At 42.4% G+C, this 26576-nt stretch overlaps 2 protein-coding genes across 4 annotated transcripts; one reads left to right on the top strand and one right to left on the bottom strand.

Annotated features, from left to right (window-relative positions):
* The first annotated feature begins 5957 nt into the window (after window positions 1–5957).
* Window positions 5958–19099, top strand: hspa12b (heat shock protein 12B). Of its 2 annotated transcripts, none has more exons than XM_028564047.1 (14): window positions 5958–6452; window positions 7941–8004; window positions 8495–8577; window positions 8922–9046; window positions 9134–9320; window positions 9706–9810; window positions 10027–10143; window positions 11416–11593; window positions 14713–14799; window positions 15998–16102; window positions 16177–16435; window positions 16695–16798; window positions 17007–17197; window positions 17749–19099. In XM_028564047.1, exons 2-14 carry the CDS (start codon window positions 7959–7961, stop codon window positions 18220–18222), a joined length of 2061 nt encoding a protein of 686 aa, XP_028419848.1. In that variant the 5' UTR covers window positions 5958–6452; window positions 7941–7958; the 3' UTR covers window positions 18223–19099. The 2 variants fall into 2 exon arrangements, with proteins under 2 accessions (XP_028419848.1, XP_028419847.1); XM_028564046.1 differs by having other exon boundaries at window positions 16165–16435.
* A 634-nt stretch (window positions 19100–19733) lies between these two features.
* cct7 (chaperonin containing TCP1, subunit 7 (eta)) lies at window positions 19734–26092 on the bottom strand. 2 transcript variants are annotated; one of them, XM_028564297.1, is made up of 12 exons: window positions 25988–26092; window positions 24442–24525; window positions 24258–24327; window positions 24060–24166; window positions 23713–23891; window positions 23378–23549; window positions 22648–22812; window positions 22363–22551; window positions 22158–22255; window positions 21908–22040; window positions 21012–21218; window positions 19734–20852 (listed from the first exon to the last, which is right to left on the bottom strand). In XM_028564297.1, the coding sequence occupies exons 1-12, from the start codon at window positions 25991–25993 to the stop codon at window positions 20625–20627; spliced, it is 1638 nt and encodes a 545-aa protein (XP_028420098.1). In that variant the 5' UTR covers window positions 25994–26092; the 3' UTR covers window positions 19734–20624. The 2 variants fall into 2 exon arrangements, with proteins under 2 accessions (XP_028420098.1, XP_028420097.1); XM_028564296.1 differs by lacking the exon at window positions 25988–26092 and adding an exon at window positions 25766–25916.
* Between the last annotated feature and the right edge of the window lie 484 nt (window positions 26093–26576).

The raw sequence follows: 26576 nt of genomic DNA, 5'->3' as shown, positions 1-26576 counted from the left end.
AGAAAGAGAGAGGACAAGACTGAGGAGAGTAAAAGTAAAATAGATGAAATAATTTAATATCTGAGTGTGAGCAGTAGTGTGCACGCTTTTCATGGGCAGGGGAATTCCCAGTTTGTGCCTCATCTATTACTGTAAAATTACTGTTTTTTAATAAAGTATTATACAGTCTTAAATTGAAGGATTATTGAAATACCCTCACAGCAATGTGTCCATCCATCTGAAACTTTCCCACAAACTTTACAGTATTGTATTTATTTGATCATTGATCACTGACTATCGCTAGTAAAAAGAAGCTTTAAGCCTGGTGCTGGAAAGTAACATCAATATAGACAACTAACTAATGAAATTGTCGTACAAATTGAGCAATAACAGACATACAGATTTGTTGGAGCCAATTAGATTAAAAAAAAATAGTTGTTATTAGGGATTTTGCATTGTACAGTGGACACACATGGTAGAAGAGTCCTTGAGGATTATAGAAATACCTTTAGAAATGCAGTAAGTATTATTAAACACACCTCTGTTCACTGGGTATTTATATTTCCAGGTATATTTCATATTATTTCAAGGTCAGCTCTGATTCAAATGTATTCATAACACATGAGAAGCACAAACTGGGCTTAAACTGAGGTTACACAATGGCACCAAAATGAAAATGTAATACTTAAATTATAACATTTCAAAGGTTTCATGTCCCTTTTGTGTATTTTAATAGAGCAATATTATTTAATAATATATTTTTACTTAATATCAATGGAAACACATAGTTATCCTGGAGAATGATGTTGTAATAATTTCAAAAAAATTTAAACAAAGTGCAATCCCATGGGTTACAGCTTTAATCTGAAGATAAAAACAAACCACTAACACCACCAACAACATGATGAGACACATTTGTTCTGTGTGTTGATGGTGTAATGGAAGAAGGGTATAGACAGGCTGTGCCACTGTGGCATAGCCTACAAAAAAGGGCGAAAGCTTAATCATTTTCTATTTACTCAGAGCTGCCACCTTATGCATCAGAATCTTTTATAGCTTTAGTGGCTCTATTTTTGGTCAAAGCGAAAAAACTGAACTGCCACACCTATATAAAGAATCTATGGCTCATCAGTGCTACAATTTTAAACGCGTCATTGAGTCTCTGTCCTACACACCTCATAATGATTCAGGTGGAATTAACAACAGGATATTACAACTTTCTCCTGGATCAACCCAGCTGTCCTCTTGAAAGCTAAAAGAGAGATGTCCCGGGTCAGCAGTAAAATAAGGTGCATTACCCTAAAATCACAGCGGAGGGCGACTGTAACACACAGTATGATTGTGGGGCAGTACGTTTTGTCCCCTGGCACAAACATTATTGTGTTGTCAATGTGGATGTAAGTTGTGTAGCTGGAACCTAGGGTGTACCGCACTCCCGTAACCACTAATGATAGTCAGTGAAAACAAGTGACTATACTGCATATTCTTCCATGAATCTTGCACTACACCAATGCTTGGTCTACATGTAGTATATAACATTCAGAGAAGCTCCATGTCACCGTAAATCGTCACTGTACCAGATTTCCAGCTGGCTACTTTATTTCTGCATTCTCTCAGCTGGATGCAAGATGCATGGTTGTGCATATGTGTTGAGAAGGCGATGGGGACATTAAATAAAGAACACCAAATGTTCCTCAGAGTGTCACTTTAAATCTATGTGTGTGTGTGTGTGTGTTTGTGTGTGTGCAGTTTATTTGCACACTAGCCTGTGATATATCTCCTTGGGAAACTCATAAAGGGCTACAGAAATGGTTGTTTCCTTGTTACTACACACACACACAGCACACACACATGCATGTACACGCTGCAGCCAATTGGAGACCAAAACTAGTCATATTTATCTCAACGACCCTATGCTTTAACTGGAGTTTCTGCTCTGATCACACATGACAAAGGCAGTTAGAGACGGTATTGCAGATTTAAGACACTGCCCACACCCAAATATACTGTCATAAGAGAACGCATGCACACATACCAACTGTGCTCACTATTTAGTTACAGAGTAAAGTAGGTACTTCACTTTTTCCCACCTCTTTCCTTCTCTCATTGCTATTACATGAAGTCCCCTCCCTCTTCTCTCTCTCCTTTGCCATACATTATACAATGTATTTTTGCTTTTGAGTCATAAATCATAAATTCCCTTCCTGCACTGCTCTCCCTCTCATTTTATTACACAATAGCCCAGACTTGATGTCAGAGGGCAGTCATGTTTCATATGTATGTGTGTGTGTGTGTGTGTGTACCCCAGCCTTTCCTGTGGCCCTGTCCCCACCCCAGGCTTCCCTGTTGAGTATGTCCAATGCCACTTACACGGACGCATTCACCCTTACACACACTGGAACATACGACACACCCTTGCATGCTCATGAGCAGGAAGTAGCCCTTTACACAAGCCAAGGTACAATATTGCCTTTATTATTTTCTGCACAAACTCAAATATTCCTGCACCTACAAGTGCTTATAGTCCGAGGTCCTGTTAACACTCACCACTGAGGTGCTGTTAACACTCCAATAAGCAACAGGCCAACAGTATGTGTTCGAATTTAACAAGGACTTTAGTGAACATGGAAATACATTCCTGCTACACATTTGTTCCAGAAACCTTAAAGAAAACAAGGCGTTACAAAGTACATGCTGATATTTCTACTGCCACTTTAATGATTCCCTTGTGTGTTTTACACTCGCATGTTCAGACTCTGGGCCCCTCGTGTGCTTTAAATAAAAGGTGCAAAAAGTAATGCAGTACTTGTGCAAGACGCTTTGTTTTACGAGAGGTTGTATAATTATAACCACTTAACCCACATATTCATGACTAATATTTACCTTTATGAAAGAAAAGGGAAGAATTAGAATGACATCTTTCCAAATGGCATGTGATTGTGCAGAGCATCTATCTCTTGAACTTGACAGACTTTAGAGACAGCATAGTTAGATGAGAATGTTGATAAAATATGAAGCTAGAGCCAGTTAGCTTAGCATTAAAGACTGGAAACCGCTAAACAGCTAGCCTGGCTCTAAAAAGATCTGCATACCAGCATCCCTAGAGCTCACCAATTATATGTTATATTTCATTTGAAAAATTCATTCAAAAACACGCATTATACTTTTATGTTAAAGATCCCATAATGTGAAACACGTCTTTTTTTTATTATAAAGCATGTCAAGGTTCTATATAAATACTGTAAAAGTATTAAAAGGCTCAATCCACAGAGAAATTCACACAGCCCATACTCAGAGACAGTGCCTTTAAACGAGCCGCCAGGACTTCAGTAAAGTTGTGATGTCACACCTATACTATATATAGGTAGAAAGTGCTGCTACAGTGCTGTTACATTCACTCCCTGGCTGCAATGACGGCGCAGAGACCAATAAGAAAAGACTGGGCTTTTTTTGGAGGGAGGCTTAAAGATATAAGCGCTAAAATTGAACATTTCAGACAGAGGGTGAATACAGGTACATTCAGACCAGGGGCATAGCACCAAATTCTGGGCCCTGTAGAAAGGCAATTTCTGTGGGCCCCTCCCAGCATCCACAGCTATTCATTCTAGCATCTTTTTAGGCCTTCCTCACATGAGGGCCCTGGGTACTCTGTCCCCTTTTTCCTTTTTTTGATCATAAAAACATGTAAACATGTTCAAGTAAAAAGTAGAAACCCACAATATAAATATGAACCTGAATATTACCACAATATGGGACCTTTAAAGGAATAGTTTCACATTTTGGGGAATATGCTTATTCACTTTCTTGCCGAGAGTTAGATGAGGAGATTGGTTTCACTCTCATGTCAGAATAAATATAGTAAACATGAGGCTACCATCAGCAGTCGGTTTGCTTAGCTTAGCAAAAATGTTTATGTGTGTTTAGTGAGCTTCAGGGGTGCTGGTATGTGGATTTATTTTAAAACTTTTGAACAAAGGCAGGCTAGCTGTTTTCCCATAGTGCCACTCTTTGTGCTAACCTAACTTAGCTGGCCTCTTCAAGTAGCCTGTAGCTAGTGGTACCATGTTAGCATGTGGAACTTTTGCTTTAACATGCACTAACATAAATGTATGTTGTTGTCAACACTATGTAAAGCTATCAACAACATATAATCAACTTGACTGCATTTACAAATTTCTTTTCCCAAAAATTGCTTTTGTATTTATGAATCCTATCTGGAGGGGAAGAAACAGGTTCTCATTCAGGCTGCGGTTGAGATAGGGGTCTATTTAGAGCAGCTGAAGGAAGAACAGTATCTTAGAGTGCGTGTGTTTGCATGCACGCTAGCATGTGTATGTTATGGGTGTGTTTCCGTCAGTCGAGAACTTCATGAGAGGAATGCCGCATAGGGGTTTCTTCCTGTCAAGTGAACCCATCACTTCCTGTGTTGGGCTTCCTGCATCCGAGGAGAAGGGTGAGGCTGCACCTATACCGGATCTGTTTCAGAATTTTGAGTCTCTGGGGGATGATGCAGGAGCCTGACTGCGGCCACTACGGTGGGTTTAGGCAGGTCTAATACAGATTAGGATGAAGCTGATTGCAAAACAGAGGCGTCATGAAAAATACCAAAATCATGAAAAGCCCAGGTTTGATAGCAAGGCTGTTGAAATGTTGCCATCCGACTGCTAATTTTAGTCATTAAAAAAATTCCCTGGAGCAAATGAATGCGGGCAAGGGATCAAAAACAATGGATTAAACAAAGAAAGATGCAAGAGAAAAAAGAGAAAAGAATGCCCCATAAAACAGAGAAGTGACGATGTAGGAAGATGTAGGAAGATGTAGGAACAATAAAAGAGGCATGAAAGAAAGGAGGAGAAAGAGAGAGGTGATGGCAGGATCCATATGGGGCCTCTTGGTTTTTGGGCAGCAATGGGAGACATGCCAGTTAATGGCTTCCAGACACACACAAACACACACACACACACACACACACACACACACACACACACACACACTCACAAAAACTAATTTGATTTGGAAATTTGACAGGACAAGGAGACTGAGTGTATGTGTATATACCAGAGGCCTTTTCTTTCGAATACTCAAGAGGTCTGATTTCCTCTGCCCATTGGGAGTGAGGCCAGCTAGTCTCAGTGTGTGTGTGTGTGTGTGTGTGTGTGTGTGTGTGTGTGTGTGTGTGTGTGTGTGTGTGTGTGTGTTTGCAGGCACTGGGGGTTAATGTATGCTTTCAATCACAGCTCTAGAGGGGAGAAATCAGATCCACACTCACTCACGCACGCTTACACACACACACACACACACACACACACACACACACACACACACACACACACACACACACAGCATGAGAAAACATGTATTTGGTAAGAGTACCGCAAAAACTACAGTTTAACCATTAAACTGATTGTCACTGATACCACTTCCCGACATGAGATTGATATCGATCTCATCATCTAAATCTGGGCAAGAACGCAAAGAAACATATTTCCAAATAAGTCAAACTGTTCCTTTAAAGTAGACTGAAACATTGACATTAAATTGAGTTTATCATTTGTTTTAGGTTGACCCAACACTACTGGCTGCTTCCTGCTTTTGTCTGCAACGTTAGAAAGTTGCATGTGAAGGTTATTAAAAGGTTAATGGAGCAGTAACACAGAAAGTAAAGGGACAAAGACAAAGAAGTGGAAGGAGACCAAAAAAAAAGAAAAATCATTTGAACAAAGCAACAGCATGTGAAGAGAAATGAAGAGGGGACAAGATGAAAAGAGAAGGAAAGAGGAGGACAGGAAGAAATAATTAAACAGAGGAAGGATAGATATGGAGGAGTGGGAGGGGATAGAGAGGGCAAGATGACTTAACTGGGTTACACCGCCTGCTCAGGAATACTCCACCCCTCAGTCTTCAACACACACAAACACAATTTCCCAGTGAGGTAAACCCCCAGAATTTCCTCCATATGCGCTGTCATAGCCCTCCCACTCCTGCAATTTGTGTGAGCGTGTGTGTGTGTGTGTGTGTGTGTGTGTGTGTGTGTGTGTGTCAACACTTTTCTCTGACATTCCTGCACAGAGCGGAGAGGCAGCGAGCTTGGCTGCAGAGAGACAAAACTACAAATCTCACTTCATTAGGAAAAGTTTGACTTTTCTCAGAAGAAGAAGAAGAAGAAGAAGAAGAGAAACATAGTTCTTTTCCTTGTCGCAACTCGTCGCTCCATCATCACATCTCATTGGGATCTTTTCTGACTAGGGAATTCCAATTTTGGGAAATCTGCCTGCAAGTGGGAAGTCTTTCATTTTTTTAAAAGGGATTTCTAGAAAAGCATCCTCTTGTATTCAGTCACCGTTTTCTCCTGTTCCTCCCTTCTCCATCTCCACCTCCCTGGAGAAAGACTCCAAACGTCAGACTGCGGAGTTTGGGAATACTTTTGGAGAGACAAAGGACAAGAGCATAGTGTTGCAACGACATTCAAAGAGGTGAGTTAACATAAACATTTTTACATTTTTTATTGACATGTAGCTCTTGCTCGAATAGTGGTTGAATACATTGTTTAAGCAGCTTTGGACAAAAACATCTTGCATTAGTGTTTTTTGTTATAATTTGTCAGAGTATAATAATAAAGACTGTCTTGCCAGTAAATCTGCCCTATACTTCAAACAGAGAACTGTATTGTTAATGGTGCATAAAAGTGGAGTGTGTTGCACAATCTGTCCTTAATGTAACGTCTCAGGGGAGTCAAAGTTGCTTGTTCTGCTGTTCCCTTGCTAGATCTTAGTTGTGTGTCTGAGAAAGAGAGAGAGAAGAAAAGAATTGTGGGGCAAGGGGGGTTTAAATCGTCCACTGCGCATTGATCTGCAGGAGATGACAGGATGAAAGAGTAAAAGTATGATGAAACAGGGAAAGGATGTGGAGTTTCAACCCCTCTCTGGTTTTATCATTAAATAGCAGGGACGGACACTGGGAAAGAAAGCCAATGATGCACACATGCACAAGTACGCATTGAAATGCTCAAATGTTTTAGGCACACGCGTGAATAAATGAACGCAGATGTTGCATGCATGCACGCAAAGAAAGGGTGTCAAACTAACTTATGGTCTCTTTCTCTCTCTTACTTTCTCAATTACTCACACACACACAAACACACACACACACACACACACACAAACACACACAGAATTAGATTTAAACAAACACAGCTTTGTTTCATTGCACTCATCTGTTTAGTGGGTTCTTGGCTCAGATCACAGACGGATCCAATGATTCCAGTGCTGCAATAAAATACACACACACACTTTTTCTTCCATTTCATGCACAAACATCTTTTCATTCTCTCGTCCTCCATAATTAACATTTCTGTCAGACCTGTGCCCAGGATCATAAAATGTGGGTTGTAAACGCGAATGAGTCTTTTGAATAAGTGCACGCAACGTTTATCAAGTTACTCTTAGTTTCTCTAACTTGTCCACGTGTTTACTGGTTTTGTGTTTAACCCCCGACAGAAAGTTGTCTCATGTCGTATATTGCATTTACATATACAGTCATGTGAAACAATTAGGACACCCATGCTAAATTTGACTAAAAAGAGGAATTTCAATTTCCAAAAGATGATTTTTTTTATTCCTCTTTTTAGTCAACTTTAGCATGGGTGTCCTAATTTTTTCACATGACTGTATGGTATTCAAAAGGCATTCGGATTCATAAACTTGGTTGCTTCTCCAAGCAACCAGTCATTGGCCTCTGAGTTATAGCAGCTGGGAGCTGGAAGTTCAAGTGCGCTCTAACAGTTGGGGTGTGTCTTCCTTACTTCCTTGTCATGGCTCAAGAATATCTTTGGTGTGTCCAAAAAAATTGCTCCCTATTCACTATCTAGTGCGCTATATTTATTTTACGTAATTTTATCTGGAAGCCATGAAGCATTCATTACTCTATTTGCATCATGTTGGTGTCGGTGTTTTTCCCTGCAGACCCTGGCTCCTGTAAAGATGGCTGACGTGGTGCAGCCAGAACCCAACAGCCTGCAGATATCCGGTGAGACACACATACAGTACTGTATAGTTTATACACATGCTTCATCACTGTGGCAACCTGGTCAAAATGACTCACTGTTATCTTTTGGAGCGTGAACACGCAGACCTTTCCATGTCCCTCTCTCCCACTTGGGAATATTGCTCCCATCAGATTCCAGCAACATTCCAGTCATGCCAGTGAAACTACAGATATTCAATCTCACACTTAGAGATGCTTAAGGTTGAGTGTATGAAAAATAAGATGCTTTCTGCATGTGTGTTAGCATCAGCAGTTGTCCAATAATGTCTCTTTCCTTGTGATAACATATCGCTTCCCTTGCTGCATATCGCTTCAAACTGTTTTTTTTTTTTTTGGGCAATTCCGTTCATTTTTCCAGTGGAGTACGTGTGCTGCTTTGCCAATGCTGAAACATGTTTATATTTGTAATAAGATTTGAATAGTTAGCCACCGCTGCGTATCTTTACATTTCTCTTTCTCCATGAATTCCCAGGTGATACTTTATCAGCTCGTTCATCGCCTGCCACAGCTAGAAATGACTGCAGCATCACACCCCTCACACCCTCACCCTCGCCGGTAACTATATACACACACACACACACACACACACACACACACACACATTCACCACAGAAACTCCTACACACCCTTTACCCTTTCTACTTATTTTCTTTATATAGAGCTCTTAAACACGACATATAAACCCACATCCACTTCTCACTGTTATTAGTGGTTTATAATAACACTTACACTCAGAGTTTAAAGTGAAGTGTAGACTTAAAGTGAAGTGCCCAATAAAGACTAGAGGAGAGGAGTACATAGAGAATCTATCCAATAGGAGTGTTTATGGAGAGTTCTCCTATACAGGCTACAACTGACACAAATCTCTCTCTCTCTCTCTCTCTCTCTCTCTCTCTCAGAGGGTGGAGGTAAGACCCAGGATGTCCTGCCCGTTCTCGGTTGTCGTGGCAATAGACTTTGGGACAACCTCCAGCGGCTATGCATTTAGCTTTACCCAGGACTCAGAAGCCATCCACATGATGAAGTAAAGGCTGTGTGCATTGTCTTCAATTCAATTCTATTCCATGATTTTCTACCTTTGACATAATTTTCCTCCAATCTACGCACACAGGCGCTGGGAGGGCGGCGACCCCGGGGTGGCCAATCAGAAGAGCCCGACGTGTCTGCTGCTGACTCCTGAGTTGCGGTTCCACAGTTTTGGGTTTGCAGCCCGGGACTTCTACCACGACCTGGACCCAGAGGAGGCCCGGCACTGGCTCTACTTCGATAAGTTCAAGATGAAGATCCATAGCACAAGTGTAAGAGAGATCAGGGAAATCAGATGAGAAAGGTGGAGTATATGGGTAGTAGTGACAGAAAGACAACTTTACACAATACATCCAGACTGGAAGGGTCAATTTTAAACATCTAGGTCGAGTTGCATTGTGGGAAGTGTAGGATGCAGTGTAATTGGAGCTTGAACTATACTCAGGACGAAAAATCCGGATATCTTGGCCTCTGCTGCTCAATTTTTTACTATTTCTTTTTTTTTTTTTTTTTTTTTTTTTTACTTTGTTTCTCACAAGTCTCCGGACTTTATGGAAGGGAAATAAAAAATGCTAGTAAAGTATCCCCTTTAAGCAACAGAAAGTTGACTTGTTCTTGCAGCAGTGTTTCAGCATTTGTGGCTGTGTTTTGCTACAGGACCTCACCATGGAGACGGAGCTGGAGGCGGTCAACGGTCGGAGGGTCAGGGCCATCGACGTGTTTGCTCACGCCCTGCGCTTCTTCAGGGAACATGCTCTAAAGGTGCACTTCATGATTGCAGTATGGTGCAGTGTGGCGGACATGTTTATACACTGTTCATACGTGTGTGTGTGTGTGTGTGAGATTTATTTTGATATACTTTGCAAGCCAAGGTGTTAAGATGACTTCAATATTTGCTGTAGCTCATAAAGTGTTTTGCTTTGACTGAAACTCACAACTTCAGTACGATTCTGAGTGTTCCATTTGATTCTGTTTCAGGAAGTGAAGGACCAGTCGTCATCAGTGCTGGAGGGAGAGGCGATCAGATGGGTAATCACCGTCCCCGCTGTGTGGAAACAACCTGCCAAACAGTTCATGAGAGAGGCTGCATACCTGGTAGGGACACACATATTGACAGATACATCATATCTAGGCATAGAGCAATAGATATGACTGGTTGAAAGGGGCTACCAACTTGTGCTGGTCTGATAAAAACAAGCTTTTTTTCCTACAACAACCCCCTAAAAACCCGCTGAATTACAAAAAATACATTTTGATTAAGCTTAAAACAAGGCTGTTTTTCTTGAGTTGACATTTTGGAGATACATGGTTTTGACTGGACAAAGACGATTGTGGCCATCATTGGCTGCTGGTATTGTACATACATGTAACTATAACAGTTCCAGGTTGTATGACTGAAACTTTTCAAAATTAGTGGATTTAACTTGTTCAACAGGCTAGACTCTAGTCTTCCAGATACACACACGTACAAACACGCAGAGGATGATAGTAGACGGTGTGTGTGTGTGTGTGCACGTGGAGTGTGTGTGTGACATCATAACGCTGCTCTTCCATCCTCCCTATATATCTTCCCACCAACAGACACACTCCTCCTCGGTGTACTGTAGTGTGTCACAATAACTTGTAGGAAGGGTGGGTTCATGGCCAGGAATGCAGGGGGTCCTATTACAATACACATCAATGACAATGGACCAACCCATGTTTGAGTGTGTGTGAGTGTGTACTTGTGCAGTATAGCCCATGGGAAAGACTGTACAACCCTCTCACTTTTGAAGTCATGCTCTCCTCATTCTCGTTCTCTCTTCTATCAATTTTCTCATCTTTTACACACACACACACACACACACCCTGCACAGGCTCCTAGCTTGATGCTGTCGGGGTGTGTGTGCTTCCTGCTGGTGATGATGTAATCACAAGTGAACAATGAGAGAGGCCGGCGTACAAACACAGGAAGTGGTGTCCAGACCCCCGCCCTGCACGCACACACACACACACACACACACACACACACACACACACACACACACACACACACACACACACACACACACACACACACACACACACACACACACACACACACACACATCATTCCAGCCACTCAACTTTGCACCAAATACATCACGACTAATGCTTATATACCAACTCTCCTCTCCTAGTGGCACTTAGCATATGTAGGCTATATACAGACCAAAGCAATACATGCAAGTCTAAAAGCATGATGGATTTTTGAGAACAGCTTTTTCCTACGTCTGACTTTCTTTTGTTCAGCCCCCTAAGTATCTCAGTACAATCAAGAGCACTGCAGGATAATAAAACTCTGCGAGTAAAGTTTATCTGCCTCTCTGTTTGTCTTTACTCCCCCAGGCTGGTCTTGTGTCTCCTGACTGTCCTGAGCAGCTCCTCATCGCTCTGGAACCCGAAGCTGCGTCCATTTACTGCCGTAAGCTCCGCCTCCACCAGGTGATTGACCTGAGCTTGCAGCCAATCACAAATGGCTTTGATTTGGAAGGATCCCGACCCTTTGACTCCAGCTTCAGACAAGGTAGTGAAGAGAGAGAAAGATTTTGTCTATGTGTGTGTGTACTTTGTGTATGTACTTTGTGTGTGTGTACTTTTTTGAGTGTGTGTGTGTGTGTGTGTTTGTGTGTGTCTTCTTTGTCATTAGCATAAGCATGAAACCACACGGTGTTCCTGGAAATGGTGTTGTTGGATTTCACTTGGGGATTGTGGTTTATGCAAAGGACTGTGTGTGTGTGTGTGTGTGTGTGTGTGTGTGTGAAAGAAAGAAATCTGACTTCAGATACTACTTGTGGTTTTTACTCAGATGACTTTGCAGTTGTGTATGTGAGTGAGTGTATGTATGTGAGTGTGTGTGTGTGTGTGTGTGTGTGTGTGTGGGGGGGCATTATACAAACTATATCAACGACGTTTTCGGTCGAATGTCCCTCACCTTCTGCTTTCTTTGTGTTGGCATTCTGAACTCTGGTCAATTCGGAAAACGTTCTCCGAGCTAGAACCGTCAATCAAATTATATTTATCTTTTTTTTTTGTAAAATTCTCATCACAGCCATTTTATTTCCAGAGCTCACCTCTTTACGTGCACGTTCCACCAAAACAAGTTCCTTCCCGAGGCTATTTTGCAACGACACCTTACCTCTGTCCGGCGCCTAGCGCCGCCCAAGACGATTGTGATTGGTTTAAAGAAATGCCAATAAACCAGAGCACGTTTTTCTCCTATCCCGGAATGCTGTGTGGATTAGCTAGATCCTCCTACGCAGCGCTGTGGAGGAAGGTCGGCCAGCGCGAGACTATGCGAACTATACAGACAAACTACTTTTTATATCATAACATTTTTTCTAGATTGTGAAGTATTCTACATCTTATACGTATTTTGTGGCAATGTGGCTTTTCAATTCATATATTGCGAAGTGGGAGGAGTTATTTCGGACATACGGGGTAGATTTTCTGCATAGACAATATTAGGTGCCGGTCAGGGCATAGTATGGTCATGAAACTCTTCTGGTTGAATCATCAATACAAAGGATGAGAAGCTGTGTTACAAAATATCTGGTTCTTTGATAAAAAATAAAATGTATAAACCTTTGCACATAAAAATGTAAAGGGATAACATAAAGGGAACATTTATACTTGTATTTTGGGTTTCTAGAGCTACAGTATGTTCATAATTGCAATGAGAAAGCAATTTGTATTTGGTGAAGCTCTGATTTGAGCCTCTGACTGACTTTTCCTATAGCACTTTATAGCACACAGACATATTATCATGCAATAGCTGCATTAAAAACAGTTGTTTGCAACAGCTACAGGACAATGCTACTGAAATACAGCAAAGGAACAAAGAGTAATTTGGAATAGGAGAGTGATGCATAATTCAGGAAACGAACATGCCGTCCAAAATCCCCTGCACAGGCCCACTTATACATATGCAGTCAGTGACACACACACACACACACACACACACACACAAAGAACATTCACACACACACACACACACACACACACACACACACACACACACACACAACGACACACACTAAACACAGGATATTGTAATTGGAACAAGGTGCAGTGAGACTATGATCTCACCCCCCCCAGGCCTGTCATTCTCCCTCTCCTTCACTCGCATTCATTTTTCTTTCTTTTCCTTCTGTCTTTCAAACATTTCCTCCCCCTCTTACTTTCTTTTGCCAGGTTGTAAACTTTGCAAGGACTCTGCAGACACAGACTGCCACACAAACAGAATTTCGACACGAACACACTTGGCATCACGGTCATGGTTTTTATTATCTTTAGCTTTTATTCCACCTCATTTCGTCTCCAAAGATAGCACAGGGGAGTCATTAACACACGCACACACGCAGGCACGCACACGCACACGCACACGCACACATACATTTACTTTTCTGCTGTTTCATGTAAATGGTTTCCAGACTTGAATTTCACTCATCACCCCCATCCAAACACACACACACACACACACACACACACACACACACACACACACTACCTCCTGCGTCATACAGAGGGTGAAAACAACTGTAAGAGTATTTGCTTTCAAGACAATGTAGTCATTGTTGCTTTACAATCTTTTTCTTTCTTTCTTTCTTTCTTTCTTTCTTTATCACACACGCGTGCACGCATGCACGCACACACACAGACACACACACACACACACACACACACACGTCGTCAATGCAGGACGTGGTGCTTGTTTTGGTGACGCGCCAAAGCTCTATAAATTAGCCATTTAAGACAAGTTGGGTCACCGATATGCATTTTAAAACCAAGTGTAAAACAGGGTCTATGTCTCATTTCATGGGTTGACTTGCATGTTTGGAGGCATATTGTTATAAAAGTGTATCTGCTCTGTCAAACAGCCTTTCAGGTGTTTTGTATTTCTGTCAGCTGTGTTTGAGTGTGTTCTGTGTTTGTTGGCCTCACAACTTGCCAGTCAGGCGGCTTACATGTCGAGAGCTCAGATAAAGTTGAAATGTGAGAGCATTTCCAACAAATTGCTTCTGTCATGCAAAAATATTATGACTCTAGTTGTTGTATGTTTTCCTTGTTTTACTTAGATTGAAAGACTTTATACTCTTCTTTGGGTAAATGTCATGACCTCATGGGTTATGAAACTAAGGTCTAAACCTTACCATATGTAGTATACATTAAAGAGGTAAATTAGGTTGAAAGTTTGTTTTTGCTCTGGCCAGTTTGCATTGAGCATTATTTAAACACAAGTGTCTGATCCTACAGTATGTTTATACAGAAAGAATACAAAATGTTTGAATGCTAGCAAAGCAGTGAACGGTGGTGATGACTCGTGGGGCCCGAATTGTTGTATTTAAAAAAAGGCGGCCCAGAGCAATATTTCAGGGGGACAAGAACCCCTGCTTGTGCCCCTGGGACCCAGAAACCCTTGCTTTGCCCCTGAAAAACTGGAGAATTGCCTAGCATAGTAATTTATTTTAAAACAGCTTCCCGCTGATGCCAAAAACAATGTCCTTTGACTCACTGTGTTAATTACCTAAACAATTTCATACAAGTGCGTGTGCAACAAAGATCAAATATCAAAGGTATAAAAACTGAAGTATGCTGTGTATTTAGCTTTGTGTGTGTGTGTGTGTGTGTGTGTGTGTGTTGCAGCGAGGGAGCAGTTGAGGCGATCCAGACACAGCAGGACCTTCCTGGTGGAGAGTGGAACCGGAGAGCTGTGGTCAGAGCTCCAGACTGGTGAGACCCTGTGTGTGTGTGTGTGTGTGTGTGTGTGTGTGTGTGTGTGTGTGTGTGTGTGTGTGTGTGTGTGTGTGTGTGTGCGTGTGTGTGAGAGACAGACCCCACATGTCGGAGATATTGATGATATTGACCTTTAACCCCAACTGACTATGAGAAGCAGGCATACCTACTACATGTATTATTTACTGCATTCACTCTATCACATCAATCTACTGTACAATATCTGCACTGTTGGACTGCGCAGACTGAGATTTTGAGGATAAAGTCCTAATATTTTGAGGAAAAAAGTCTAAATGTTAGAAGAATAAAGTCAGAATTTTATAAGAACGTTTTTATTTTATTTATTATTTCTTTTAAGGACCAAGGAACAACAGGTCTGTCGTTCTAAACTACCATTCAAAACCACAACATTTACAACCCAACAGTGTCCAGTTTTACCTGGGATAATAAAATCCAAACGGGGACAATGAAACTCACCTAGTTCTCTGGTTTTACACACACGCCTTTTCTCTCTGCTGAGCCATGACAACAATCTGAGGAGCCACGCGGCCCCGCTGACCCTTTCTGCTCCCTTTCCTGTCCACACAAACACACACACACACACGAACACACACACAGGAAGGACCCAGCCCATGGGACTCTTTGCATCTGCACTGTAAATAAACCAAAGAGTATTCCACCTCTTGCATTTTTATTCTCTCATCTGTCCCAACATTTTCCATTTTTTTGTAAATTTTTGCTGCTCACACTTTTTCTCACTCACACTAGCTATCTCGTGTTTAGGGTGTGGTCAGCTAAACTCAGGGTAACTAAGCCGAAACCAGCTCTTATCGCTGAACATATCATAAACACACGCACACACACTCGCACAGGGAGCGCAGCAATCACAGATGCCTGGAGGTTGTTTATGTTGTTTATATTTGAGTCTATTGGTTGAAGAGCTTCAGGGGCAACACACACGCACACACACACACACACACACACACACAAACACTGACATTTGGACCTTCCACAAAAATGAAGACACATAATTTCCTCCTACAAACTGCGGAGAAACATCATGTTCTTACAGCACTATGCAGAACGTTCTCTTGCCCTGAAATCAAACTGATAAGCAAGATTATTTGAGAAAAGAAAATTATTCCAGGACGGTGTATGTATTAAAATTGTGCATGTTTGTGCACTCTTTGTGTAGGTGACAGGTACATTGTTGCAGACTGCGGAGGAGGAACCGTTGACCTGACAGTCCATCAGATAGAGCAGCCACAAGGAACACTTAAAGAGCTCTACAAGGCTTCAGGTACAAACTTTTACATTTGGCTGAAACACCAAAATCTCTTCCTACTGAATCCAAAGCTGTAGATCTTCTTCCAGGCGGTCCGCACGGTGCCGTCGGAGTTGACCTGGCCTTCGAAGCCATGCTGTGCCAGATCTTTGGCGAGGACTTCATCCAGAGCTTTAAAGCCAAGCGGCCGGCGGCCTGGGTGGACCTCACCATCGCCTTCGAAGCGAGGAAACGGACGGCGGCGCCGGGCAGGGCCAACGCCCTCAACATCTCCCTGCCCTTCTCTTTCATCGACTACTACAAGAGACACAGGGGCCAGAGTGTGGAGGCCGCCCTGAGGAAGAGCAAGTGAGTGTGGGCTGGCAGGTGTGTGTGTGTGTGTGTGTGTGTGTGTGTGAGACAGTGGGATGAGGTGAGTGTGTGAGTCGTTGGATTAAACAATGAATTGATTTATTGTATCTGTAACATTAAAGATGCAACTTTCTCCTGTGTGTGTGTGTGTGTGTGTGTGTGTGTGTGTGTGTGTGTGTGTGTGTGTGTGTGTGTGTGTGTGTGTGTGTGTGTGTGTGTGTGTGTGTGTGTGTGTGTGTGTGTGTGTGTGTGTCAGTATGAACATAGTGAAGTGGTCCTCCCAGGGGATGCTGCGGCTGACACAGGAAGCCATGAACGAACTCTTCCAGCCCACCATTGTCAATATTGTCAAACACATTGGTGAGAAACACACAAAGACACTTATTTAGCCTCGCTGGCTTTAGTCGGATCACCACAATAAGACTAAGAGTGGATGTTTCAAATTGAAGTTATCAATATTTCCCTACGAAAACATCCAGCCACAGTACACAGGAACACACACTTGGCTCAAACACTCCAATGAAGTGAACGGATTTGAAAGATCTTCCCTCTTTTCGTCCCCCGACAGAGGAGCTGATGGCAAAGCCGGAGGTTCGCGGTGTGCGTTTCCTCTTCCTGGTTGGTGGTTTTGCCGAGTCGCCTATGCTGCAGAAAGCAGTCCAGAGAGCGCTGGGGCGGACGTGTCGCATCATCATCCCCCATGACGTTGGACTGACCATACTGAAGGGTGCCGTGCTCTTCGGGCTGGATCCCACTGTGGTGAGTGTTCGGGAACACCCGTTAGTAACAGAGTAGTCTATATCCACGACGTTCCACTTCCGGGATTGCTCCGGTGCCGCCAGAAATTCCAACGGATGTTTCTCCTTTTGGCCGGATGTCCCGTTACCTTCCGCTTTCTTTGTGTTGGCGTTCTAAACTCCGGTGGATTCGTGAGGACTATGGTTAACTGCTCCTCAGATCTCTGCAGGGTAAATCCAGACAGCTAGCTAGACTATCTGTCCAATCTGAGTTTTCGGTTGCACGACTGAAACAACCTTTGAACGTTACACATGCTCCACCAAAACAAGTTCCTTCCCGAGGTTGTTTTGCTGCGGCACCGTGGCTCCGTCTGGCGCTTAGCACCGCCCAAGACGATTGTGATTGGTTTAAAGAAATGCCAATAAACCGGAGCACGTTTTTCTCCCATCCCGGAATGCTGTGTGGATTAGCCAGACCCTCCTCTGCAGCGCTGTGGAGGAAGGTCTGGTAAAGTGAGTCTAGTAACAGAGTAGCTTCTCGACACGTTCTAACAACCTCTCTCTCTCTCGCAGGTCAGAGTGCGTCGATGCCCCCTGATCTATGGCGTTGGCGTATTGAACCGGTTCGTGGAGGGACGCCACCCTCGGGACAAACTCCTCATCAAGGACGGCCGCCAGTGGTGCACCGATATCCTGGACCGCTTCGTCTGCGTCGACCAGTCGGTGGCTCTGGGCGAGGTCGTGAGGCGGAGCTACACGCCTGCTCGTCTGGGCCAGCGCAAGATCATCATCAACATCTACTGCAGCGCCACAGACGACGTCACGTACATCACCGACCCTGGGGTCAGGAAGTGCGGGACGATAACATTAGACCTACCGGAGCCGCTACCGGGAGCAGTGGGCGGAGCTGGGGGAGGAGCCGGAGGCCCAGAGAGAAGAGAGATCAGGGCCACCATGCAGTTCGGGGACACGGAGATCAAAGTCACCGCCGTTGACGTCATGTCTGACCGCTCCGTGCGGGCTTCCATAGACTTCCTGTCTAATTGAGGAGGAGCAGGAAGTGGAGACGGGGATTGGAAAACAGAAAAAAAAACTGATTCTAGGGACGATAATAGAAAAAAAGCGGTACATTGGGTGTGGGCGACATGTTTTTTTTGGGACTTTGCATTCCAAGAAGAAACCTACATCCTGTAATTCAGACATTTAGACTTTATATTTACTCCTTAGAAAAAGGATAAGGAGAGGAACTTTTTTAAAACTCTCCAGCCTTCATAAGTACATACTCCTCAAAAAAAACATCTCCTCAACTGAAGGGTAGGGCGCCCTCTATGTACAAGAAAAGAACACATGAATGTGTCTGCCTCCTCTCTTCAGTGGAGTTTTTCATGTCATACCATATAATGCTGTCACAGGCATTTCCTGCCCAGAAAATGTCCAGAGCAACACTATGAACTCAGTAAAAGCTAACGCAAGCTAGTGGCTGAGTACACATCCCTGCCGAAATGAAAAGATACCTTCTAATAATTCAGCCTGTCCGAGGTGTATTTCAACTTTTGCATTATACTACCTAGAGTGAAACTCACTCATCCTAACAGCCAAAATCAGAAGACTGTTGCCTTTTTGTTGTTTGGCATGTACAAGATTATTGACGCAACTACCTGGACTGAAGCTGTGACTGTGCGTCACCTAGCGGTGAAAAGACTGAACTAAAAGTTGTGGGAAGTTTTAAGCTCTCTGGGTGCATCAAACACACACACCTAAGAATCCTTCACTATGAAGGACAGTGGCATTATATGCATTTTTCTTACAAAGTATGTCAACATTTACATTCAGGTGTATTGTACGGTATCTGTAGTATTTAGGACATTTTTGTTGCAAGTTACCTTTTTGGCCTTTATTTTTGACAGGACAGATGAAGACATGAAAAGGGAGAGAGAGGGGGGAATGACATGCAGCAAAGGGCTGCAGGTCGGAGTCGAACCCGGGCCTGCTGCGTCAAGGAGTAAACCTCCACATATGGGCGCCCACTCCACCAACTGAGCTATCTGGGCGCCCTGAAAGTTACCTTTTAATGGTATTCTTCACTTTTCACATAGCCTACAAAAATGGGAAAATTCAAACCAGCATGAGTAACACTGGGAGCCAGTTGATTTGGGCCAACACCTAGCTTTCACCACAGTCTCACTAGCCTCTTACAGGTTTCTTTAACCACATCTCTGGGCCTTTCTCAGCAGATGGAGATGGCTCGGTTGTCTTCATTAACCGTTACATGTTAAAACATGACTGAAGTTCCATACAACTGAGTTATCTCCATGGCAACTATCTCAATGGTAAACTTAACCAAGTAAGTAAATGTAGTTAAAAGCTTAAAAAAAAAAATCTTTTGTCGAACAATGCTCTGTATTTTTTAATATAAGCATCTGTAGGGGCTTTAACTTCTCCCCCCTTAAGATATCATACTGTGTCACATTAAGACTTGTGTTGTGTATGCTGTAATAAACTGTATTCATGTTTATGTTCACTTTAAGTAACAGATTAAGAACCACTGTACCATGTTCAACATGCTGACCCAACCTTGTTTTGAGTTTTGTTTATTTTTATCTGTGAAAGTTGCAAAATGATTCCAAAGCATCATCCGTACACTGTCCTAATTTTATGACCCGTGTACCACAGCAAGACCATGCTTTACTTTATTTAAAAGGGGCAACACACCTGCCACTGCTGTCAACAATCTCTTCTGTCTCCACCCTTGACCAGATGTTTACAAAAACAGTATGATTTCAGCTGTGAATTTATTGATAACAATGGTCCAATAAATAGTTTCACATAGCATAACCAACGAATGGTTCAGAACTGCTTAACATCAGTGCTTTACTTCCCATGTTACACATCAGTTTGTCAAGTAACATCCGTATTAGAAACGATGGAACAGCTGCTTCAGGTCAGAGAGGAAGAGCTAACTTGGAGGGGACAGGAGCGTGTTTGATACAAAACCAAGGGGGGAAACTAATTACATTATTCTTGAATTTCAATATTTCTCAGTAAAATGGCTACACCTGGAAAGATGCGAGGCTTGAAATGTTAAACAGACGTTACCAAGTGAAAGCTTCAGTACAAAAACAAAAATAAACGTGACAAAGAAAACAACAAATGTCAGCCATATTTGAAAAATTCTAAAGAATCCATCTCGAAATTGCTAGATAAACTTGTAATTTTCCCCCTTTTATTTGTTTCACTACACTTGCAATTTGCAACATGTCTATGACCGTTTACAGCGCCTAATTTTATCTAGAATTCAAATCCAAATGCAGATCAAACATGCCAATCTTTATTCTACACAATATCTGCAACCATGTGTAAATGTAGCCTGACTGGAACTGAAGACACAATCCTGTTTCTGCATTTGGATTTTAATGCCAGTTTAAAATGTGCTTTTGTTCTTGCTTCTCTTAGTGAGCGTGGGGTCTGCCGCAGCCTCTGCCCCGGCCACCGCCAGGAGGCCCATCCATACTGCTGCGCGGGTTCTTGATGGTCTCATCCACTGACAGGATGAGGCAGGCTGCCTCTGACGCCGCCGTCAGAGCATTGATCCTCACAATGGATGGTTCCCACACGCAGGCAACATAGTTGTCTGCGATGTCCTCGTTGTTGATGTCTACACCGTACCACATACCACCCTGCAGGGAGAGGACAGAAGAAGCCCACAAAGTCAAACAGAGTTGACTTTATATCCTGCTCCACATCTAAACCTGAAGGCCATAAAAGTGGCCTTACGCCAAATGCTATATTCTAAGTCTTGTGTAGGAAGGTAAAAGCATGTGCGTTTCATTTCCTACCTGTGCGTGTTTGGCGCGCAGTTTGTTCAGAATGTTGGTAGCATCAAAGCCGGCGTTGTCACACAGCTGTCTGGGTATGATCTCCAGGGCCTTGGCGTACGCTCCGATCAGCAGCTGCTGTTTCCCAGGGATGGTCCTGGAATAATCCCGCAGGTACTTGGACAGCTCCATCTCTATGGCTCCTCCACCCGCTACAATGGAGTCGCTCTGAAAATCCGTAAAGTAGTCAGCTTACTGCCGTCGGTGTGCACACATGGGCTGACAAATTAAACTGAATTAAGGTTCTAGATCAAAATCTAATTGAAACAAATATTTTTCTAATATAAATTTCACTGGTTTGTATTAAATTAAATGCTACAAGTTTCCTTGAATTTAGCATCAAGGATAAGAAGAATTTCAACTAAAACTAGTATTACCGCCTCGCTGTTGTATGCCTCTGTCAACCAGTCAAGTTGCAGTTTACATCCATGTCTGTCCAGAATCATAATATATGTAGTGAGGACTTTGATGCAATGAAAAAAATGAGTCCAAGTGGATGTTTGTGCCAAATGTGAAGAAATTCCCTCCAGGGAGTCATAAGATATCCCGTTCACAAGAATGAGAAGGATGTACAACCCGAAAACATAATGCCTCCGGCCACGGCTATCGTGGAGGCGTAATATTTTTTATTTTTTTTTAAAAAGAACAGACTGAAGAACGTGCACATCACTTTACACAGATTGAATTGTGCCGAATCCCTATAGCAATTCAACACAACCAGTCATATTGGTGGAATGAACAGCAACACAGAGCTGGCAACAAATATTTGACATAGTGTACTCCTAATGGCTGCATATATTGAGCCTTCTTGTAATCACTGGACAACATGCACACGTACACTCCATGAGTCGACTGACCTTGATGGCTCTGCGTACAATCATGATGGCATCATGCAGTGATCGCTCCGTTTCCTCTGTGAACTGTTCTGCTCCGCCCCTCAGGATGATGGTGCAGGTCTTCGCCTTTGGGCAGCCCTTAAAGAAGTTGTACCTACGGACACAGACGTGATGGGTGTGAGCTGTCACAGAGAATCATGACGCATGGTTTACTCTAAAGATGTTAATTCTCTCAAGAGGACAGACAAAAATTGGGACTTGTCCCTCTTACCTCTCTCCTCCAACCTGGACCTCTTCGAAGAGTTCACACAGTCCCAGGACATCGTCTGTCAGGGCACCTACCGAGGTCTGGATGGAGCCACCGCAGGCCTGCAGGTCACGTTACACACCATCAGTACTGTTCAAGCTCATTTTTACATGAGAAACGTAGGTTTGCAACACACAAGTTGATTCAAACAACAAGCCAACACGCCTACCATCATGGTCCTCTTCATATCCTCCTCCTGCACCCTGCCAGCACAGAACAGGTCTCTGTCAGCAAAGAACTGGGTGGCCACATCCCCGATGGGTAACTTGGACAAAACCACTTTGGCTCCTGACTGATAGATCTTCTCCAGTTTGTCGTACAGGATGTTCCACTCTGCGTCCACAATGGCCTGGTATTCCTGCAGAAAAAGGGGAAAGAAGGTTTAAACAGGGAGCAAGGAAGAGAGACTGATTTCACAATGTCACATCCTGATGCCGTGTGGTGGTCTTCATACCTCCACAGATTTCACGCGGACCTCAGCGTTATCCTTCTCAGCCTTCAGCTCCAGCTCCACATTGAGCAAAGCAATCTTTGGATTGTCATAGCGTTTAGGCTGCATCTCAAACCCAGCGTAGGAGAAGGTCTTCTTGAACGCAACCCCAGAGATCATTTGGGAATCCTGTGAAATTAAAAATAAAGACAGATGGATTTGGAATTTAAAAAATGAAAAGAAAGAGTGACAAGTTGTTTTAGTAAAGTTAACTCATATAAACCAGGGGTGGCGAACCTGTGGCTCTTGAGCCACATGCGGCTCTTTGCCGGCTCCTTTGAGGCTCTTACTGTGTGGCTGGGAGCTGTGTTATTGGTAGATTTTTTTTTTTTTTTTTTTTTGAAACATTTCAGATAAGTTTTAAAAAAAAAAAAAAAAAAAAAAGCATTTGAATGATGCATTTGCAAATTATTTTAAAATAAAAAATAATGCAGCAGAGTTTTTTTTATGGACAGATTCTGCAACCTGTGTTGTTTGGCTTTTTGCTATGGTGCGTGTTTTTTTGTGGCTCTTTATGCTGAACTGGTTGGCCACCCCTGATATAAACCTTTTTAAAATGTTTAAACATGGTTTTTAATTTCTTCACTTAAATTTTCCATGACCGACCCATAAATTGTTTCTCTAACTGTCATATCTTGTATTAATTTCAGAGACAAGTTTTGTTTAAATGGTAGTAAAAGTATAAAATACAAACCTCAAGGGCTCCTCCCTGGACCTTCTTGATGCCAATCATCTTAAGAGACAGCAGCTCGTCCAGAGACATGACAGCATCCACCACCATTTTGGAGAAGAACTCCTTCTGACCGGCAATGAGCTTGGAGTTCAGGGCAGTGGCTGCACACTTCTCCAGCAGCTGCCTCTGCTCCCTGGAAGAGATAGAGAGGGGGAGAAATTCTGAAAATGTACAACTAGACCAGTTATATTAAAAGCACAATTCGACTACAATTACTATTACTATATTGCTCTTATATCAAACCTGAAATGCTACGTAGCTGCCATGTAAATAACGAGGCGAAAGTGAGCACTTACTGCTTGTCGTATTTCTTCACAGAGACGGCGATCTCATTGATCTTTTTGACAGCGAGTTGGGTGGCAGTGCGAAACGATCTGATAATGGTCTGTGGGTGGAGACCCTCCTCCACGTACGACTTAAGCTGCTTCAGGAACTCAGCAGCCAGAAGAGTGACTGAGGTGGTGCCATCTCCGACCTGAGGATGGCGTAAAGGAATAAAGACGATTATGAAAAGCTATTCTATGTAGTTTTGATGGGGTGATCCTACACTGTGTTGGTATCAGGTTAAAATTTGAATCCACACCCTTCAATTTTGTGGCAGTTTTCATTAGGGCTGAAACCACCCACACCCACACCCACACACCTCAGCATCCTGGGAGCGAGCGATGTCCACCAGGGTCTTGGCTGCAGGGTGAACCACATCCAGCAGTTTCAGGATGGTGGCTCCATCATTGGAGATTGTGGCCTTACCTGGAAAACACATTTAATCACACATTTTTGGTGAGGTTGAATTCATCCCGTAATCCATTTCTTACATTCTGGTCTAACCATCTTTCCTTACCTCTGCCATCTACCATCAGTTTGTCCATCCCCCGGGGCCCCAGGGTGGTCCTGACAGCCTCAGCAATCACCTGGAAAAGACAACCCAATAGGTGCATTTAGACGCATTTAAAAGAATATTTGGTAAACACACAAAATAAAAAATAAAAACACAAAACCAAAGGAAGAAAAGCCGTTTTTCTGACCTGGCAAGCATTGATGTTACTGACGAGCTGGGGAATGCCCTGAGACGTGTCTGTCCCCTCCTTCAGCAGGATAACTGGTGTGGGCTGGAGAGACAAAGGGATAAAGGAAGAGGGAAGAAGAGGTGGTTGACAGAAGAAAAGAGGAAGAGAAAATGTGATGTTAAGATAGTGAGTAATCAAGTAATCTGAAACCAAAACCAATAACTGCAAATAAGTAAGGCATACTTCGTAGTGGTTATCTAAAACAAAATATGAATACTGCCAGCACATCTTTGCAGCCACAGTTTGCTTCTTCATGAATGTCATCACACAACACAGAATATCGGGAGAAATGGTGGGAAGCATGACTGTGCCCAAGTTCCGTTGCAGTACGAATGGCAAAAAAAATGCTATTGTGTGAATAATAGGTAATGTGGTTTCATTCGAAAATCTATGGCTGAGCAATAGTTCAATGGCACATTGGGTTTCACAATTTTTTGTACACGTGTAAAACGTGCAAGATGCTTCATTGTATTAAACATGGTGATTTTGCTTTTATTTTCCATATTTTAGTACCACAATATCTAAAAAATGTATACATTATAACGTTGAACTTAGCCATATCGCCTAGCTTCGGCACAAACAGTGATTTGAGTGATATTGCCTTACCATTTAAGGCCATAACCTAAAATGGTAAAAGATACAGGGTGCTGCTGGTACTGTAACGTTAGCTGTGGGGTGTGATGCTTTTGTTGCTCATCATCAGACATGCTGTGCGACTGTCAAAAGCCGGATGTCTGTTTACAGTCTGCTCATAATACTGTTCATTGTAGCAGGCTAACGTTATATGTCCTAACACCTTATATATTAAGTTACATACCGTTTTCTGATCATTGACGTTAGCTAGCAGATTTAAGTAAATAACTGATTAACTTTGTCTGGTCTTTGTTTCTCTGCATGACTCCGCTTAAGTCAGTCATGGCTAACGCTACCAAATCTCAGGACAAAAATCATATGCTGAGTAACGTTACATTACTCGAGCAATACATTTTAGTTAATCGGTTTATCGGGCCGACTCTTGAGCATTAGCTAACATTACAGTGCCGGTAGACATGTTTCCTATGCAGCCACCGTATATCTAACGTTAACGTTTTATGTAGCCACTCGTACAAAGAGGCTAAACACACAGCACCTAACGTTAACATGATAATAACCTGACAAAGCTGCAATGACAGAAACTAACAAAAGTAATAGACAAATACTTAAACTACCCTAAATTATAAACCCAAATAGTAACCAGCTAATAGGTATATAATATATAGCTAGCTAATATGTTAGTACATACGTATACGCCCATTGATGCTGGGTAGGTACCCTACGAGGCTAACAGTCTGGCTAAAAATAAAACCCGTTTTTAAATCATTTTCACAAAAATAATTGCTTCCAAAGACTGTCAAAAGGGAGTAATCTAAATTGAGAGTAGTCCAAATGCAAATGCTCGCTGACAAACTGAAGGATGGACACGGATTATACATTTGAATTTGGGCATGAATGCTAACTCACTCACCATCATCTTTGCAGTTCCTTCGAGAAGCTTTCCACCGGCATCCAATCCCACAATGCTTTTCGAAATCAAGAGCTGTTGGGGGTACGTTCAAGAACACGATGCAACGTTTTGTCAACGATATGAATGTACTATTTTACACTTTTACTGAATTAAAACACAGTTATCACTTAAATCAAATGCACATCAAATGCGAATGCAGTTATTAATCACTAGTACGGAGCCCTAAAATGCTCAAAATCGTTTACACAAAAAGGATAGTATGAAATAAACATTTTGTTAAACATAAATTAACCAATACATTGTGACATAAAGTGAGATATTTTTCAAGATTAACTCATTATCATGAAATATATGTTATTTCATTGTTGTTATTTTCGTAACTGGGTTAGTCTGTCAACATGGCCTTTTCCCCAATGTTGTCACATTTAGTTTCAATATCTCTTTTTATTTATTTATTGGTTCATATATATATTTTACAGTTTATTTATATGAATCGTTATTCTGCTATGGCTTATTATGATATGAAATACTTAAAAGTGGCCCCAAGTAAGGTGTGGGTCGTATGGTATATCATGAAATATTGATATCA

The sequence above is a fragment of the Perca flavescens genome, chromosome 19, assembly GCF_004354835.1.
Source record: "Perca flavescens isolate YP-PL-M2 chromosome 19, PFLA_1.0, whole genome shotgun sequence".
NCBI lineage: Eukaryota > Metazoa > Chordata > Actinopteri > Perciformes > Percidae > Perca > Perca flavescens.
This window is presented reverse-complemented; position numbering and strand designations above follow the sequence as displayed.

What these genes read in the sequence shown, in the direction of transcription:
- hspa12b (XM_028564046.1), top strand. Translation starts at nt 7,959, where the DNA reads ATGGCTGACGTGGTGCAGCCAGAACCCAACAGCCTGCAGATATCCG. An exon ending in CAACAGCCTGCAGATATCCG is followed by an intron (nt 8,005 to 8,494) that starts GTGAGACACACA and finishes ATGAATTCCCAG; the next exon opens with GTGATACTTTATCAGCTCGT. An exon ending in GCCGCCCTGAGGAAGAGCAA is followed by an intron (nt 16,436 to 16,694) that starts GTGAGTGTGGGC and finishes TGTGTGTGTCAG; the next exon opens with TATGAACATAGTGAAGTGGT.
- cct7 (XM_028564296.1), bottom strand. An exon ending in CTCGCTCCCAGGATGCTGAG is followed by an intron (nt 23,892 to 24,059) that starts GTGTGTGGGTGT and finishes CGCCATCCTCAG; the next exon opens with GTCGGAGATGGCACCACCTC. An exon ending in TCCAGGGAGGAGCCCTTGAG is followed by an intron (nt 22,813 to 23,377) that starts GTTTGTATTTTA and finishes TTAATTTCACAG; the next exon opens with GATTCCCAAATGATCTCTGG.